Raw genomic sequence first — 16,926 nt, 5'->3', positions numbered from 1 at the left:
AATGCTCATAAATATAATTTAAGAAAATCATGGAGCTAAAACTTTATACTTACCTCGCTTTTTGTCAAAACCAAACAAAATACAGTGTATGTGTATTAAAAAAAAAAACTAAAACCAAAAGTTAAAACTTATTAAATATCAAGTAAGATTGGCAATGATTTTTGATATTTTAAAACTATATACAATGAAAAAGGTTGCTCTTTGGAGTATTATAATGACTTTTTGTATTTAAATATAATATTTAACATTCAACGAGTTAGTTCAATTTACAATGTGTTATTTTATGTTTATTATTCTTCTTAAAATACTTAATGTATTTATTCTCCCTTATATCAGAGAGAAAGCTCATTGAGACAGACTCTACCTTTTCCTCATTCTTTACAATATTCCCAATATCACCCCATCCACAAACCTAAAGAACACTTAATAAGTGTTATTATAAAATCTGTTCTAGGAAGCAAATCCTTAGAAACATACCTTAATATCAATTTTTATATTTATGTGGCATTTGCCCACAGCTCCAGGGAATAAAGTAGGTACTTGATAAACAAAATGACTGTAATTAAACACTTGTCAGCATGCAAGGAACCTGTACAATTATAAAAGCTGTCATACACAGCTGAAGACAAAGTTCTCCGAGTTAAATTTTACAGAGTAATACATATCATTTTGGAGTTGAAACAGATCTTTTAAGAAAATCAAAGAACCATTTCTCTCATTTTCTAAGTGAACATTTGTTCCTGGGATATTAAGTATCATGTTCAAATTTATATTCAGAATTAACATCAGTATCAGGAAAATAATTCAGGCTTTGGAGTTAGTACATGCAATCTAACTTTCAAACATTCTTTATGTCTTCAATTTCCAGAGTGAAATTTGTGATGTGAATGATATGTAGCTTTGACTCCTCATTCAGTACTATTTCAAGGAGAGTCAGTGAATGGCTACCCTATAGAATTCTACCTTGAAAATTCTGTGAAGACTGGCATTCTGGAAATTCCTAATGGAATAAAGGAAGTTTTTTATATTACTAGTTCATTATAATCTAGAAATGTCATACTAGAGATGCCATTCAAAAAGGACATCCTAGTTGCACGGTAGACCTGGAGGCTCAATCTTGAGATTGGTTCAGTTTCTAAACCACAGAATGATGACATTTCCTCTCAGCCTACCCAATTCCATTCTGAGTCACTCTTAAAGACCTGTGAACCAGGCTGTACCACTGCATACTAGAGAAACCATGGATAAATACTTAGTTGTCTCTTTCTTTAGAAGGAGGAATTAATTGGTAAGTGATAATTCTACCCCAATTTACTCTGTCAAGAAAAATGTCTTTCTTTCAGCCCCTGTCCTGAAGCTCATGAGTAAAGTCAGAAGTTCTTACTAAGCTATGAGGTACTACCTGTATAGAATACCACCCCTCTCATCTTGTCCTGTTTTCGGTTTTTATGTGTTCCTTACTCTCCTCTACCCCCGAATTGTATACTTACCTGTTTGGCTAAGTGGATGCCGAGCCACATTCTGTGGACCCCATGCAGAACAGCCATCTTGGGAAGCCTTAAGACTGGCCTGGTAAAGAGACTCCAATTCAGAGGTCTCCTGCTCTGTGTCTTGGTTCCAATGTGGATGTAAAAGGATGTGATTTCTCTCTGGATAGGTTACACAGCTACGGGAATCATGGGGAGAAGACTTCACTCCTGGCCCAAGGACTTCATGTTTAAGTTGAGAATCACAGAACCTTGTGATATTCACCCAAGAATCCAAAGGCAAGGAAGTCCCCAAGTTGATACTGTTACCAATCTCCTTAGGTTTAGTATCTTTTGCTTGGGACAGCTTTCCTTGGTATATACCTGGCTCTGCCAACCTGGACTGTCCTCCCCTACAAGTTTCACTGTTAGGCTGTCCTGAGTCCATTGCAAAAGAAGGATGGTGGTCAGCAGGATCTTCCCAGGAAGGTAATCTGTCCCTACCATCCAGACAGACTTGCTCTTTTGCCCAAGGACAATGGCCTTTTCCTTGACTTTGTTGGAAAGGAGGCTTAGAGTCAGAAGGGAAAGAGTTCTTCCTTAGACTTCCAAGACTTTTGTCTTGGGAACCTGTAGCATCCTTCATGGAGGCACACTGCATCTTCTGGAACTGCTCTGCCAGTGAGCGGACAAGTCCCTTTGTGCTGGGAAACTCTGGTCTATATGGCTCCTCACTATTTCCATCCATTTTTGAAGTCAAAGAGGTTTGGAGGCTTTGGGCTTGGAGGCATTGGTTAGTTTTCTGCACAGGTTCAGAAGTGTGAAGCACAGATGAAGCAGCAGCAGGCATTATGGGGTGGCAGGCCCTATATGTGGGAACGCTGGGCTGAACTAATGAATTTGAAGGACTACAGCCTAGGCTGTGGGCATCTCCTCTCTCTGAGATGGCTCTTCCTGTTGGATGTGACCAAGACATCACCAGGGATGAGTCAGTAGGATCCCTCTTTTCTTGGAAAAGGTGTTCTTGAGCAATGTTCCTTCCTTCTTGTAAAGGAAACCTGCTGCAGCTGTTGTTACTACCCCTTTGCCCTTGCAGCTTACCCTCTGAGGCATCCAATGGCACACAATCAAGGTGAGAATTCTCAGTTCTCCCTGGTGTTTTAGGTAAACCCTGCCTGTGGAATACAGAAGGGTCAATGCTGTCCACATCAACTGAAGTCAGAAGCTTTGAGGCAGATTTACCAGGGGAATTATGCTGTGGGGCAGATGGGGCAGGTAACTCTGGGAACAGTGATGAGTGTGACTCATGGCAGGAAGCAGGTGAGCATAAGAAAGAAGAACTGGCCCCGAAATCTGTATCTGTGCAGGGTTCCAGTTGGGCCTCGTCGTGGCTTAACAATACTTGGAACGGGATAGGCTGTTCACTGAAACAAATGGAGAAAGTCAGTCATAAACGGATTGAGAAAAACACTTCCAAGAAGAACTGTTTGTTCCATTCCCATTTATAGTTATCCACAGAGGGAATGATGAAAATAAATGAAGCTGGGCACAATGGCACACACCTGTTATCCCAGCAACTTGAGGGGCTGTGGTAGGAAAATTGCAAGTTTGAGGTCAGCCTCAGCAACTTAAGACCCTGTCTCAAACTGAAAACAAGGGCTACACACGTAGTTCAGTGGTAGAGTGCCCTTGAGTTCAAACCCCAGTACTGGGGTAAAAACAAGAAAAGAGAAGAAAATAAAAGAAGATAAATGGATCCAAGCATAGTGGTACACATCTGTAATCTCAGCAACTCAGGAGGCTTAGGCAGAAGGATAAAAGTTCAAGGCCAGCATCAGCAACTAAGAGAGATACTGTCTCAAAATAAAAAATAAAAAAGGGTGGGAATTGCCCCAGTACCAAAAAATAAAAAATAAAAAAAAGAATGAGAGCAAGAAAGAAATGGAAAGACAAGCACAAGTAGTCAATAATTTAGAGGTCTACAAAAAAGACACATGGTCCACTCATACATAGATAAACAGGTAGTATCAATCCTTCACCAGAGTCACACACAGTAATATTAAGTAGAGTCCTTGCCAATATTCTTTACTACATGTAAGTCCCATTCCAAACACATTCTACTTGAAAATTTAAAAATCAAAATTGCTGGTCTCACATGCAGATGACACAGAAGGTAAGCAAAGGATGAAAAACACTCATACCAAACAGCAAAAATCCAGGATGCTACACAAGGAGGGAAATGCTGTGTAGGGTTCTATGAGGTAGCCCAACCAAAGGAACCAAGAAGCTACAAATACGGACTACAGGTGATTCAGGTTCATGGGATTACACAAATCAACTACTTCAAATTTGTTTTCATAATCTGGGTTTCACTGTATTACTCACTCAGATGTTTTCTTAAAGTAATATACCATGATTCTCTTGAGATTTAGAAATGGGAACAGAGATAAACTGCCTGTAGTTGGTTTCTCACTAATTGTTTTGTATTTCTGACCCCCCAAAAATGTAATGTTACAAGCACTTAAATAAAATCCTGACCTTTCAAATTCTGAATTTTTAGATTATGGATGCTCAACCTGTGCATCCCCAATCTGAAAAATGAGGATTTTTGCCTTCCCAAATGTGTGAAATTTTGGATTTTTCAGGTCCCTAATCTGAAAATCCAAAATTTGAAATGCTCTGAAAATCTGAAACCATTTGTATAGACATGATACTGAAATAGTCTTGGATTCTGGAGTATTTTGGACTTCAAAGTTTTTTTTGTTGTTGTTGTTTTCTTGGAGGATTTTGTTTCTGTATCAGGGATTAAACCCAGAGGCGCTTAACCACTGAGCCATATCCCCAGCCCTTTTTCACATTTTATTTAGAGTTCTCATTAAATTGCTTAGGACCTTGCTAAGGTGGTGAGGCTGGTTTGAACTCAAGATCCTCCTGGCTCAGCCTCCTGAGTCACTGGGATTACAGACAAGTGCCAAGACATCTGGCTTTTTTTTTTTTTTTCCCCAGAATTTGAATTTTGAATTAGGAATCCTCAACCAGTAAAGTCCAGGCAAATATTCCAAAATCTGGGAAAGAAACCCTGAAATTTGAAACACTTCTGGTCCCAAGTAGTTTGGATAAGGTGTATACAACCTATATGCTATAAACTGTGGTACATTTAGATACCCAGTCACTCTTATAACATATACTTGTATGGAAAAATCTAGCCATAAAAGGCAGTATTACATAATGGTCAATAATATGCATTTTTGTATCAAACAGACCTAATTTGAATTCTATACTTCTTTTTTTTTTTTTTTTTTTTTTTTTGTACCATGGATTGAACCCAAGGACACACAACCACTGAGCCACATCCCCAGTCCATTTCTGTATTTCTTTTTTCTTTAATTTAGAGACAGGTCTTGCTGAGTTGCTTAGGGCCTCACTAAATGGCTGAGGCTGACTTTGAACTTGTGATCCTCCTGCCTCAGCCTCTGGAGCTACTGGGATTACAGGCATGTGCCACCATACCCAGCTATACTTCTATTCTTATCAGCCAAGTAATAGATCCTTACTTATCCTGAGCTCAAGTCCCCTTATTTATAAAGAATGCTAAATAAAAGTCCTTATCTTATGAGGTTATTGTGATAATGAAATAAATACATAAAGTGCCTAGCTCAGGTCTGAACCCTAGGCAAATGTTCACAAAATACAGGCTGCAGGCTGGAGTACAGTATAGCTCGGTGGAAGAGCACTTGCCTAGCATGTGCACAGCCCTGGGGTCTGATGCCCAGCATTAAAAAAAAAAAAAAAAAAAAAAAAAGTTAGCTGCCTTTATTATATTTATATTTTGAAAACTACTCAAACTTATTAACAAATTTAATTTTTACTTAAACTCATTTATTCTAATTAAACGTCAAATTTAAGGGCTAAAATGTGTGAATTATACCAATGGCTACTAGGACTTCTTTCCTAATCAATCTTTGTCTTTCTCTGGTTCAATCACTTTTTCTGCCTCCAAGAAGAACAGGAAGCAACAAAATTCCAAAATAAATAATGCAGTTGCTATTGCAACATGAAATATAACCCAGATTGCCATGTTTAAGAACGTAATACTTACAAATATAACACTGTGCTACACAAGTCCAGAGAAAAACTCACTGGCAAGAAATTTGGGTGAGTGCTCTATTTGTTTTTTGTTTTTTAAATTTTTTTACCTTTATTTTATTCATTTATTTATATGTGGTGCTGAGAATGGAACCCAGTGCCTCACACATGCTAGGCAAGTGCTCTACCACTGAGTCACAACCCTAGCCCCGAGTGCTCTATTTGTTATGCTGTATCTTTTGCATCTTTTTAGGAACTACTAAGGAAAGGACCAGCAGTACAATAACCTTTTCACTGTATGTCTGATCTGAGAGAAGAAAATCTTTTCAACAGACTTCTCTCTCTCCCCTGTAGTCAGCAAGACAATGACAGCTTCTGCTATGGAGTACACATGGTCACTTCCCCTGGCATCTATAAACTCATGTGATTCCCAAGCACTACCTTGTCAGCTGAGGGAGGGCCCCCCCCTGTGATGGGAGGCTGGCTGAGGGCTGTGACGGCTGCTGCGATGATTGCTGTTGCTGCATGCGATCCTGCAGGCTCCGTGCTTTTCGAATACTGATTTGCAACTTCTTATCGACTAGGGCTCTGCCGTGCGTGCTAGAGCTGGCACCATGCAGGGCAAGTCTTAGTTTAGCTAAAATGCAAAAGAAAATATAGCAGAAACAGAACACAAAATACAAACAAAAATAAAACAAACAAAATTGAATCAAAAAGAAGCAAAGATATGCAGTAAAACAAAATAGGCAGCAGGAATGCAAGGCATGGACCATGCATACACTGTCCAGGGGCACAGAGCTGGCTCTGGCTATAAAGGAACACACATGGAAGCCATGGAGGCCAAAGAAGTTAAATTATTAAACACACACACCGTGTGCGCGCCCACGTGCGCACGTGCATACACACACACACCCCAACTAAAACAAATCAGGAAGATAAACTAGTGCTCAGAGATTGCCACTCTTGTCCTTTCCAACTGACCTGTTTGACTCTGGTCTCCACACACTGCTCCCAACTCCCCCTCTCTGATGGCCAACAGCAGAAATAAGATCCAAACCTGCATCTGTCTTTACAGAGCACAGCTTCATGTGGGTCACATTAAATCAGATACCAATTCTAAACTTTATTTCCTTACTGTAACATCACAGTGCTACATACCAGGAAGGCAAGGGAGAAACAAAAAGAATCAAATATTGCAGTGGGAAGTTACAAGCCTGGGAAGTCATGGTCAATTTACTAAGTTTTTCTGCCATAAATTTCAACTCACTACTCAATGACTAGAGAAAGAGCAGACTAACTTGCTATCTGAAGTCTAACTTCATCTTGAGATAAGAAGGTAGGCATAGTTGGAGAATTCATCTGTGGATTCCTGCTGAGGATATTCCAATAAATATCCACAGGCCACAGTTACAATGCCAGGCACATTTAGAAATCTGAAGGATGCCAGGAGCAGTGGCACTCACCTGTAATCTCAGCAATCTGGGAGGCTGAAACAGGAGGACTGAAAGTTTAAGGCCAGCCTCAGTAACTTGGCAAAGCCCTAAGCAATTTATCAAGATCCTCTCTCAAAATATAAAGTGCTAGTGAAGTAGCTAAGTGACAAAGTGCCCCTGGGTTCAAATCCTGGTAGCAAAAACAGAAAGAGAGGGGAGAGAAGTGGGGAAGGGAGCGGGAGGGAGGAAGGAAGGAATCTGAAGGCATAAGTAGCTAAAGGGCCTCACTTTGGAAATGTGAGAGTAAAGAAACATAAAAATTATTTTTATAGCCATCTGAGTGACAACAGTAATACCTATTATGAAGTTAGTAAAAAATGCCATAGCCGTAGCAGTTAGAGTTACTTACAGATAGCTTCGTTACAAAGAGCCAAAGCTGCAGCACAGTCTCCCTTTTGTTCCAGATGCAGCGACTCTTCAAACATTGAATTTGCCTCTTGCAGAGACCTCTCAAAGCCGTCACTCCTCCCTGCAAGGGCCAGTACTTTTTGTTTTTCATTATAATTAATTCCAACTTCATCTATGTACTGTTGTCTCCCTTTGGTACACACAGATCTTTGTTGCCGAGTCATTGGTCTACCCTTATTCCAACTGTCCATTACTATTAAGAAGTCCCTGAAACAAGTAGGACACCCATTTTTGCCTTAACCAAGACCTTCCAAGGTCCTGAAAGAGAGGCATATCATTGCCAGCCACATGTTCCAACTCCGAGACCTCTCAGGGAATCCCGCCATGAAAGAACAAAATATGTCTATACCAGCAATATGAGTTCTTGTGCCTAAAACTGAACTGCTCTTCCACAGTGTTACAGGATACATCTTGCCAGAGTATCAGAACACCATAGACTTCCCAATGCTGTTACGGCACAGATGGCTTCACTAGTTTACAGAGAGTATTCCATATTTGCATCAATTCACAGTGATCATCACCCTAAACTAGAAAGTCAGCAAAACTCTTGGGTACAGGGGTCTACAGTTCCTACCATGGCAACTGAACTGCATTTGTTGTTACACAGACATACCTTTCATCAGTACTACTAAGTATGTATTTTTAACATGCCCTTGCTCACCAAAACTATCCCCCAAAAGTCACCTTCCCATATAGAAAGCTGAGGATATTCCTGTGGATGAGTTTCAAAGCAGGTGCAAAAGCATCCAAGTATAATACCAGAGGAAAAGGCCAGGAAATAAGGCAACTTCTATAAATAAACCCTGAAGTTTGTTTACCCCCTTGTCTTCTAACCACTCACAACCATAAACTGATAGAAAACCATAATTTAAGTTCACCTACAATTGGGATTGATATTGAGCATTTTCAAGGGCAGGGCTTAATCATTATTCTCCATAATGTCTACTTACCTGGAATGGTAAGAAAAGCTCTTCCATACCCCTAAAATTCACTTCCTAATTCATCCTGACTTTTAGAAAGTATTTCCACTACTACAGTGGAAGGAGCAGGTTAGTTCTGAAGAAACTGGCACTCAGGTTTCACCTCATTAATAGAAGTGTGGTTTTACACATCCTCAGGTCCAAAGTTCTTTCATTGTATTTGGAACCAACTGAATTTACACAACCATTATAATTAGAGGTGGTAGCTAAAGCCATTACAAAAATAGTAAGTTTGCAGGTTAGGGCTGTAGTTCAACAGTAGAGCACTTGCATAGCATGCACAAGGCCCTGTGTTCGATCCACAGGCCTGAAAAAAAATTAAAAGAATGTTCAAGTTTATTTAACACCCTTGCCTTCTACTCACTCATAACCATTAATTGATAGAAAGCTATTATTTAGGTTTACCAATAATTAGGATTCAGATTAAGCCTTCACAAAGTCACAGGGGGAAAGAAAAGATCTAGGCAAACTATACTAGATTTAAGTTCTTGTCATCCAAGATCTTAGAACTTCATTCCTTCTTTCAGGAGAACCAAAATATATGAAGACCTGACAAACAGGCAGGGAGATTCCCTCTAAATTGTACTGCTCAACTGATACAGGAGGGAAAAGACAAGGAGAAAGATGACAAGATCTCTCTTTCAGTAATAATATAAACTTGGGACACCAAAGTGATTTAGCTAAAGGTCAAAATGGAAGAAAAGACTATCTAAATACAGAGTCAGCTAAAGAACTGGGCATTTTTATTTATTTTGAACCCAGGGGCACTTGACCACTGAGCCACATCCCCAGCCCTATTTTATCTAGAGACTGGGTCTTGCTGAGTTGCTTAGGGCCTTGCTAAGTTGCTGATGCCGGCTTTGAACTTGCGATCCTCTGACCTCAGTCTCCTGAGCCACTGGGGCTTACAGGCATGTGCCACTATGCACAGCTAGGACTTGGGTATTTAAAACTCATTTTAAAACAAATACAATGCCTGGGAAATACATGACAGTTACTTTGAATCAAAAGGTAGTAGGGTTGCTGAGCACAATGGAGCACGTCTGTAATCCCAGAGACTTGGTAGGCTGAGGCAAGAGGACTGCAAGTTTTGGGCCAGCCTGGTGAATTTAGCAAGACCCTGTTCCAAAACAAAAAATAAGGCTGGGCACAGTAGTGCACACCTGTAATCCCAGTGGCTCAGGAGGCTGAAGCAGGAGGATCACAAGTTCAAAGTCAGCCTCAGTAACTTAGTGAAGCCCTAAGAAATTTAGTGAGACCCTGTCTCAAAAGAAAAAATGAAATGGGCTAGGGATGTGTCTCAGTGGCTAAGCACCCCTGGGTTCAATCCCTGGTACAAAAAAAAGTAAATAAGGAGCTGGGAATGCAGTTCAATGGAAGAGCACTTGCCCAGCATACAAGAGTTTCTGGATTGATAGCATGTAATCATCTGGGGATTGATGGCATGCAATCCCCAGTACCATATAAATTTACTGTAAATAGTAAATTAGAAAAAAGAAGTATAATTAGGCTTTGGGTTCTCAGATCCTGTTTGACACATCTACTGGAAGCTCCAGGGAAGGTTTATCTCCAGGGTATGTTTCTTTTCAGCAAACAGAATTTCCCTCAATGTCAGTGTGGCTCACTTCTTTGCCATTTTTGAATTGAGGTTAGTTTCATTTATACCTTCTGTAGATGTTCATGGAAAATACTATCTCTAATCCGTGCCCCAAATCAGTACCTGACTCTAATCAATATGCTTGTCACCTCTTACTTTAATTAACTTTCACTGGAATGGTTCACTTAAGAAAAAATACAACTGCTAAAGAGAATACAGGGAACTTACAAGCTTGGATCTTTCTTCTTTCTGTTCCCATTACCCACAACCTAATTCTCATAATAATTACCCTGATTCTGCAGTTCATCCAAGTCCATGAAGCGGCTGGGATGAGGGTTAAACCCTTTAGCAGCCTCTAATTCCTTCTCCCGTTTCCTTCGAAGTTCCTGTTCCTGGGCCCTCCTGGTCACCTCTTCCTGCAATTCATCCAGTTCACTTTTAGAAGATACCTCCCCAGCTAGGACATAAGCAAAAGATGAATCAACATTTCTATAAAAAAGATAAAGCACCTGCTAAATTTATGGGTACTGTGACATCTTCCCTTCAATTTGAAGTAAATGTTTTGATACTGATTTCCATATCATATTCTGGGCTCTGAATAATAAAAATCACAACAAAACAACAAAACTATTTGAACACTTGGTATAACAACATGACACCTAACATTTATTAAACATTTTCAATGTACCAGGAATTGTTTTAAGCACTTTTACATATTATTTAATTGTCGTAACTGATGAGGTAGATTCTCTTACCCCCATTTTAGGAATGAGAAAACTGAATCACAAAAAGAGTACCACAGTTGGCAAAAGGTAGAAGTGACTTCAAGGGCTGGGGTGTAGCTCAGTGGTGGAGCACTTGCCTAGCACATGTGCGGCACTTGGTTTGATCCTCAGCACCACATAAAAATAAATAAATAAAATAAAGGTATTGTGTCCATCTACAACTAAAAAAAATTAAAAAAAAAAAAAAGAAGGGACTTCAAGTCACTAGGTTAAATTTGTAATCCATGCTCTTAACCAGTAAGGAGCAGTCTATCAGAGCTTTAAAAAAGTTATTTTCTCACCCTTAATTTCTATCTTCTCTTTAATGAGTTCGTAAAATATCCACAGTAGTAAAACTCTGCTGCACCAAGTGTTCACAGATTTAGAATAATTTCCATGATAAATTAAGTGTTTCTGTCACTTTGAGTGCCAGAATAATATGTATAATAATATACATAATATGTACTATGGACAGTAAGATTTCTTTTTTTTTTTTTTTTTTTTTTTTTTTGGTACTGGGGATTGAACTCAGGGGAACTCAACCAGCCCTATGTTGTATTTTATTTAGAGATAGGGTCTCAGTGAATTGCTTCACACCTCACCATTGCTGAGACTGGCATTGAACTCTGGATCCTTCTGCCTCAGCTAAGAATTTCTGATATTATGCACCAGTTCTTTTTTTTTAATGGTGGTGAGGTGCTGGGGGTACTCAGTGGTAGAGCATTTGCCTAGTATGCAAAAGGCCCTGGGTTTGATCCTCAGCACTATAAAAAATGAATAAAAAATTATATATATATATATATATATATATATATATATATATATACACACACACATACTTAAACTATGTATTGTGTAAGCATAGAAAAAGAGATAGAAGTATATATAACATAATGGTAACATGGATACCCTTCAATTTCAGGAGGCAAAAAGCAGGTTAATAAATTATTGCACTTGATTTACTTCTATGGTTTTTCACTTTTTTATTGTTGCATTATAATTGTACATAATTGTGGAATTTGTTGTTGCATATTTGTGTTGCATACATGCACACAATATAGCAATATAATTTGGCCAATATCATTCCTCAGTATTTCCCCTTTCTCCACCCTCCTACCTCCCACTGGTCCCTTTCCTCTACTCTACTGATCTCTCTTCAATTTTTATGAGATCCCTCCCACTTTTCTTTTCCTTTTTCCTCTCTAGCTTCCACTGTAGTTTTTTTTATTTTTTGTAAGTGATCAGTCCTCAGATAAAAAGTGCCTTTATAGAATGATTAGATCAAACTGTGGGACACATAGGGCTTATTATACAAAAAGGATGGATGGTAAAATTATATGTTATGGGAAGAATTTTGTCATAATTCTTTGCTAAGTATCTTTTACCAGTTATAGAATCCTGTCAGATTCTATGCACCTGGTCCAGAATTGAAGATTATTAGGGAAATTGTGAGACTCACTCTTTAGTGTACTGGAAAGGTACTGACGATCTGAAGAGAAAAAAAGGGCAATATGCTCGTGTATGATCACGTTTCTTAAAACAAAGTCACTCAACATGAAAGAAATTAAAATGTAGGAAATAAACAAACCAAACGTGTGACTTCACTGGGAAGCATGAATTTCTTCTACTGGTCTCTAACTCACTCTAAACCAGTATTCCTGACATATCTGACTCTATAGGTATTACTCTGCTTACCAGATGTCAGCAACCTACAGTACACATATTAAAAAGCTAAAATGGTTTATGCGTTTTTATTAATGTTGCAGCATACCCACCATCCAACCACTTCTAAGAACCCTCAGTAACTATCAAGAGATTGGTAGTTAAGACTAGGATGTAGAGAGGCAGGGGCAATGTTAAGTCTGAATCACTTATTTCACAGTTTTGCCCACAACCTACATGCCCTTTCTGTATCTCAATTCATAGTACTAATCAACAAGAAATTAATTTCTGACGAAGCTGCCCTATACCAAGGAAAACACTAGGATTTATTCTTCTTAAGAATGGAGTTGTTATTACTGCTGTTCACCAAATTTCTCTCCCTTTATTCCCACAAGTACTTTCCCCAAGGTAGAAACACTGAGGCAAGTCATAACAGAAAACAAAAAATAGATAAATCCAATGAGGTAGCAGCTAGAAAACCTCATATTTACATTCTGATGTAAATACATGGAATTTGTTGTTGCATATTTATACATGCACACAAACTAAAAGTGTCCTCTAATTTCAAATCTACTCAGGTAAGGCTGTTCCCCAAATAGAATTAATCTTCAAATCCAGTCCTCCAAATCCACTGTCCTTCTGCTTACCTGAAAGGGGTTGAGTCTTTGTCCAGCCACTCATGGATACTGTGGAGTCCACCTCCAAGATGCTACTGCTGTGAGATTTTGGGATATGACGCCAAGAAGGGACTAACCCAGCTGATCTCTTAGTACTTGGATCCCTTCAAAAAAGAACCAGAATCTAGTAGAAGTACCAAAAGGGTGATTACCAGCAATACCCCTAAGACTAAATTCCTTCAGTGAAACATCAAACTAATATATTTCTGAGAGGCAGGTATGGTAGCATGCACCTGAGGTCCCAACAACTCAAGAAGCTTATCTCAGGAGGACTGTCTGAGTCTAGGAGTTCAAAGACAGTCTGAACATAGCAAGAGCCCTTCTCAAGAACTAAAAAAAAAAAAAAAAAAAAAAAAAGAGGGGGCGAGGGGAGGCTGGGGTTGTAGTTCAATAGTAAGCACTTGCCTAGAATGCATAGGGTCCTGAGTTCAATCCTAATAAAACACACACACACACACACACACACACACACACGAGCATCTGCTAAACTACTTCTGGAAATTGAAATACTCATTCATTTCCTCCATTTTATCTTAACTCATTCACATCTTGTGCATCTAACATACATACTGTCAGAATAGACATTCAAAATCTATTAAATGAATTAATGAATATATTATATTTATATATATTTTTCATATTATATATTATCTTCCTTTTTCTTGCTAAATTTTTTTTTCTTTTTTCTCCATGTGATGGTGTGCGTGGGGACCAAACCCAGGGCCTCATGTATGCTAGGCAAGTACTCTACAACTGAACTATATCCCCAGCCCAATCTTACTAAATTTTTGTGGCATCTTCTCATGAGCAAAACTGAATAGGGTCCTGTACCTACATAAGAAGAGTGGGAAAGAATGAGGATGTGATAGCACACTTATAGAAGATATACTCATTCCTTTCAGAGCAGCTATACTATTAGGAAAACTGTCTCTGTGGCAACTCAGTAAAAACAATATATGTAGATCAGAAACACATAGAACAAACTGCTTTACAAGTAGGGTGCAATGAGCTCTATTTAAATTGTCACCTTTATCTTATAGGATTATGAATGTCACTGGCTTCATAAAACACACAATCCCGTTACCCTAAAAAACCAAACCAAAACAAAAATTCTCCCAAGTTAGAAAACAAGAATAAGTAACCGTCGGTTTTTTTCTTGGATGACAGAAATATAAAGGTGTGCTTCACTAATTGATTCCTTCATTGAAAATTATTAAACAATTTTTAAATACATTTTTAAATTCTATATCTTCAAGATATAGGAAATTATGAGATATACATAGATAGTAATAAGACTATTGTAAGTGAAGCAAAATGAACATATCCATCATCTTACATATTTTCTCTTCTTGTTTTTGTGCCAAGAGCAGCTAAGATGTCATGTGACATGAATTCTATAAGCAGTATAATAGTATAATGTTTTGGGTTTTTATATATATATATATATATATATATATATTTTTTTTTTTTTTTTTTTTTTTAATAGGGCTCAGTGGTAGAACACTTTCCAGCATGTGTGTGGCCCTGGGTTCAATACTCAGCGCCATGTATAAATAAAAATAAATAAATAAAAATTTAAAAAAAGATCCATTGACAACTAAAACAAATTTTTGAAAAAAATATAGTTTTTAGATGTTGATAGACCTTTATTTTATTCATTCATTTATATGTGGTGCTGAGAATCAAACCCAGTGCCTCACACATGCTAGGCAAGCGCTCTACCACTGAGTCACTACTCCAGCCCAACAGTACAATGCTGATGCCTATATTTCTCATTATTATATATTAGATTTGAAACTTGTTCATCCTACATATCGGAGAAATTTCAAACATTTAGTTTTCTTTTTGGAATTGAACTCAGGGACACTTTGGCAGTGAGCTACAACCTCAACCCTTTTCATTTTGAGGCAGGTTCTCACTAAATTACTTAGGGACTGACTACATTCCTGAGGTTGGCCTCAAACTTGTAATCCTCCTGCCTCAGCCTCCAGAGTTGCTGAAATTACAGGCATGAGCCACCATGCCCAGAAAAATATGAAACATTTCACAAATTTACATATTCTTGCAAAAGGGGCCATGTTAATCTTTTGTATTCTTCCAATTTTAGTACATATGCTGCTGAAGTAAACACTAAGGAATTATTTTATATCTAATACTTGAAAGCTCTCTCGTTTTTTAAGTGTCTTTGTTCTTCCTGCCAGCAGAGGGTGCTGCTGCTATAGAAAGTTGGTAGAGCACACAGATAATATTAAAGCCCATTTCTCAATTTATTTAAACCATGGTTGAAAGCTCCAAGGAAAGCTCACATTGCTGCAAGGGCAACACCTATTCAAAGTCCAAATAATACCTGCAGATACTTGAGCTCTCAAGCAAGGCTGCATCCATGCTGACAGGGCTGCTGCTGTTCCTCTCACTGCTCTCATAACCAGATTCCATTCGCTGGATTAGGCGAGGGTGTTGCTCTAAAAGGTGAGAGCCTGGCCTTGATGAACCCCAGGGCTTGTACTGGGGGCTTGGTCCAACAGCTTTAGTGTTGTAAGCAGGTGGTTTGTTTAGTTCATCTGGTATAAATTCTTTAGCTATCTCAATCAAAGAACAAGTATGGAAAGGAGGTAGATTAAGCATCTGCCTACATAAAGACCTGTTCCTCCCTCCAACCACTCATTCATTTAACTCACATTCCCAAAAACCTGACATCAGAGTAAAAATGTTCCTTGCCAGGTATATCAGAAAACCAGATTTTTAAAAATAAATAAATCATCTTTATTATAAAATCCAATTCTTCCCTAATTATCTCCTCACCTGAGTCCTCAGCAAAAGGGCTAAGCTGGGTATAGCCACAATGCTTCCTTTTGTCCTTACTAAAAATACTGTCAATATTCAGAGACTCCCGTTTGGGTCTCCACGTTGGACGATACTTGCTGGAAGAACTGGATTTTGACTCACTGCTTGTACTCTCTATTTCCCAATCACGAGAGTGTAAAGACAGGTTCCTGAGAGGTTTTTTGTCAGGCTGGTCTCCTCCCCTACTCCCATAGGGAGATCCTATATTGATTTGAGAAGCCAGGGATGGTCTGTTATGAATCATATTGCTGACTGTCTCTTTAAAATCCCTTAGCCTGTTGGTGCTGCTGGATGATTTGGAGGCATTCCTAGGAGCCTGCTTCTCTTTCAGTGTTTCTCCTAAAAACACAAAGAATGAAACAAATATAGATGTTTAAAGTGATTACAGATACCAGATCCCAAAGTCCAGAAAATAAGGAAAAAACCCTTTGAACAGAAAGGAGAAACCAACAGTCTGAATGTGATACAAGTTTGATAGGAAATGAAAATGAGAAGCAATGCAGGGTAGCTTGCCTTCACTGTGATATCCTGAGGTCTGTGGCTCATCACCTTTCCTCCTAAGACGGCCAGAGTTCCTCTTGCGCTCTACTGGGGACCCTTTCTTAGATGTGTGTTTCTGATTACATTCACTATCAGTCAGGTGTCCTGAAAGAACAAGGAAATGAAGTTAGCTGGTATCTGAGTGACCTCCATCCCCCATGGCAGTGCCACAGATCAGAAGCATTTGTGGCCAAAGCTATCTGATTTAAGAGTAAGAATCTTTCTAGATAAATGAGAGAAGCTCAGATATTTAATGACAGCTTTCAAATGTAAAATGTCTCCTGAACTTTTACCAGGCTCAAACCACACTCATAGTCTTTCCAATGACCCAGAAGGACTAGCGATACACACTTGGTAATTTTTTGTTTGCCTCTATGGGGTTGGGATCAAACCTAGAGCCTTGAAAATG

At 38.7% G+C, this 16,926-nt stretch overlaps 1 protein-coding gene across 20 annotated transcripts in view; it reads right to left on the bottom strand.

Annotated features, from left to right (window-relative positions):
• USP54 (ubiquitin specific peptidase 54) overlaps positions 1-16,926 on the bottom strand; it is a 134,979-nt gene that overhangs the window by 9,635 nt on the left and 108,418 nt on the right. For 17 of the 20 annotated variants that reach the window (XR_013763322.1, XM_079137043.1, XM_079137033.1 and 14 more), the window contains 8 exons: positions 16,491-16,622; positions 15,936-16,316; positions 15,481-15,712; positions 13,104-13,237; positions 10,320-10,487; positions 7,395-7,514; positions 5,994-6,189; positions 1,491-2,890 (listed from right to left, as the gene is read on the bottom strand). Coding sequence is in view for 19 of the 20 variants with exons in the window: in XM_079137043.1 (XP_078993169.1) it covers positions 1,491-2,890; positions 5,994-6,189; positions 7,395-7,514; positions 10,320-10,487; positions 13,104-13,237; positions 15,481-15,712; positions 15,936-16,316; positions 16,491-16,622 (2,763 nt within the window). In the remaining variant the exon portion in view is untranslated. Of the gene's footprint in view, positions 1-1,490; positions 2,891-5,993; positions 6,190-6,229; positions 7,040-7,394; positions 7,515-10,319; positions 10,488-13,103; positions 13,238-15,480; positions 15,713-15,935; positions 16,317-16,490; positions 16,623-16,926 lie in introns of those variants that run through there. The other 3 variants (XM_079137040.1, XM_079137039.1, XM_079137041.1) reach the window with 3 other exon arrangements.

The sequence above is a fragment of the Sciurus vulgaris genome (genome assembly GCF_902686455.1).
Source record: "Sciurus vulgaris genome assembly, chromosome: 4".
NCBI lineage: Eukaryota > Metazoa > Chordata > Mammalia > Rodentia > Sciuridae > Sciurus > Sciurus vulgaris.
The sequence above is the reverse complement of the archived record's forward strand: the minus strand, read 5'-3'. Positions and strand labels throughout refer to the sequence as shown.